The sequence below is a fragment of the Hippopotamus amphibius genome, chromosome 4 (genome assembly GCF_030028045.1).
Source record: "Hippopotamus amphibius kiboko isolate mHipAmp2 chromosome 4, mHipAmp2.hap2, whole genome shotgun sequence".
Classification (NCBI taxonomy): Eukaryota; Metazoa; Chordata; class Mammalia; order Artiodactyla; family Hippopotamidae; genus Hippopotamus; species Hippopotamus amphibius.
The window spans coordinates 11,478,857-11,481,343 of record NC_080189.1 but is presented as its reverse complement, the minus strand read 5'-3'; the positions used below and the strand labels follow the sequence as shown (position 1 = coordinate 11,481,343).

Here is a 2,487-nt window from a genome sequence, read left to right as displayed (position 1 = left end):
TCCTAAAGGGCAACTGTCCTCACAATTGATGCCTCCCTTAGGTTAATATTTTGCAAAGTTGAAAATGCTGCCACATGTGTCTTCAAAATTTCTTCTTAGTTTATTTTACTTTCCTATAAACTTAACTTTTCACAAAGAATTTCCCTGAAACTTTCTTCTAAGCTTCACTTCAAAACCAGTATAAGATATTAGTTTATTTAGGTGTTGCCATTTTCTCAACATATTTTTTATGGGTCATGTATTTAACCTTGTTCAAGAACACTCTAATAAAACACTTTGTTTAAGTTATGTGGATTATTGATAGCATTTTTGTAAGAAAGCAATTTTAAAATTATTAAATTCTAATTGTGAAATTTTTTTCTGGTAAAGTAGAACTCATGTCCTGATGAATAGACAAAAACTAATGATAGAAGATGCTTACATAGAAACTACTGAGATGAGTATAGGCTATTTGTTAAGCCAGAAGGAAGAAAGTACTTAAAAATTATGGATTAGTAACTTTATAATGGAGATAACTTGGAGAAACCACCTTAACCAAGTAACCCACATTAGCATCATCTATATTGAGATTAATTAATATCAGCAGTGTATTCATGGAAGGCTTTAAGATTAAGAAGGACATATTTTTTTCTAACAAAAATTTATAATCTGAACTTAAAATATGGAGTCAATGGAAACCCCCAATTGAGAGACATCATGTAAAATAAGAACTCATGCTCTTCAAAAATATCAGTGTCAAGGAAAGAAAGATTGAGTAACTATTTCAGACTAGAGGAGGTAAAATATTTTATGTGGTACAGGCTTTGAATCTTGGACCAAAGGGGCTGAAAATCTGTACCTAGAATCGGGAATCATGTTAACATGATATCTCCTGACTTTGGTAAATATAATGAAAATAAATATGTGAATATCACTTTTATTGGAAATAATAAACAGCTTAGGGATAAACTGGCCTTATGGTTGCACTTAACTCTTATGTGGTCCAGAGAAAATTAACAAAATATATACAGGGAAAAAGAAATGATAAAGCAAACGTGAAAAAAATTTGGTAAAATGTATATACTAGATTTATTTATACTTCTTGATATTTACCTGAAAATTTGAATTTCTTCACAATAAAGAATAAAGGCAGAGAAACATTGAAGAAAAACCTCAGTGAGGTAGGGACAAGCACACAATCCTCCTCCAAATTCAGTTCAGATAAATAACTCCAGTTTTCATTGCTATCCAGCTCTGACCTTTCCATCACACTTCAGTCCTTTGCAGCCTGTCATTAGGAATGGAGGGAAACCAATCGTGGATCACAGAATTCATCCTGGTGGGATTCCAGCTCAGTGAAGACATGGAATTGCTCCTCTTCATTATCTTCTTCCTGTTATATATCTTCAACCTGCTGGCCAATGGCATGATCTTGGGACTCATTTGCCTAGACCCCAGACTGCACTCCCCCATGTACTACTTCCTTTCTCATCTGGCCATCACTGATGTATCCTATGCTTCCAGCAATTTACCCAATATGCTGGAAAACCTAGTGAAACACAAAAAAACCATCTCCTATTTCTCATGCACTATGCAGATGGTTTTCTATCTGGCTTTTGCTTCTGTCGAGTGCCTGACTTTGGTGGTGATGTCCTATGACAGGTACGTGGCAATCTGCCACCCCCTCCAGTACACTGTCATCATGAACTGGAGAGTGTGCACGTTCCTGGCCATCATTTGCTGGGCATGTGGGTTTTCCCTGGCCCTCGTACAAGTAAGTCTCTTTCTGAGGCTGCCCTTCTGTGGGCCCCAGAAGGTGAACCACTTCTTCTGTGAAATTCGCTCTGTCCTTAAAGTGACCTGTGGTGAAACCTGGATCAATGAAATTTTCCTCTTGGCTGACGGTGTGTTTATCTTAATCGCACCCCTTTCCCTGATGCTGGTCTCCTACGTGCGCATCCTCTGGGCCATCCTGCAGATCCAGTCAAAGGAGGGCCGCCAGAAAGCCTTTTCCACCTGCTCCTCCCACCTCTGTGTGGTTGGGTTCTACTTTGGCATAGCCTTGATCGTTTACATGGTCCCAGGTGATAGTCAGCGAGAGGAGCAACAGAAAATCCTTTTCCTGTTTTATACCTTCTTCAACCCATTGCTGAACCCCCTTGTCTACAGTCTAAGGAATGCTCAAGTGAAAGCTGCCTTCCACAGAGTACTGCAGAAAAAGAGGACAATATGACATAAGACAGAATTATGATTTAGTGATTTTTTTCCCCTAAAACTCAAGAAAACTTTCCAACAAAATTCATGACTTAAGAACGGGAATTATCCAAGAGTAACATCAGCAAGATGGGAGAATAGGAATCCTCAAGGCCCCCTTCCTCCATGGAGATGACAAAATGTAGATCAAATTGCCTTTCTGAGAACACCAGAAACCACATAGGTGTTTGCAGCAACCCAGACTGGCACAAAGCCAAGAAGAGATACAGTGAAGGTTTTAGGCAAATTGATGGC

General features: G+C 38.6%; 1 protein-coding gene across 1 annotated transcript; it reads left to right on the top strand.

Annotated features, from left to right (window-relative positions):
* Positions 1-1,279: 1,279 nt before the first annotated feature.
* On the top strand, positions 1,280-2,212 carry LOC130851770 (olfactory receptor 2A2-like). The gene has a single exon (XM_057732493.1). The coding sequence runs from the start codon at positions 1,280-1,282 to the stop codon at positions 2,210-2,212; it is 933 nt and encodes a 310-aa protein (XP_057588476.1).
* Positions 2,213-2,487: the final 275 nt, after the last annotated feature.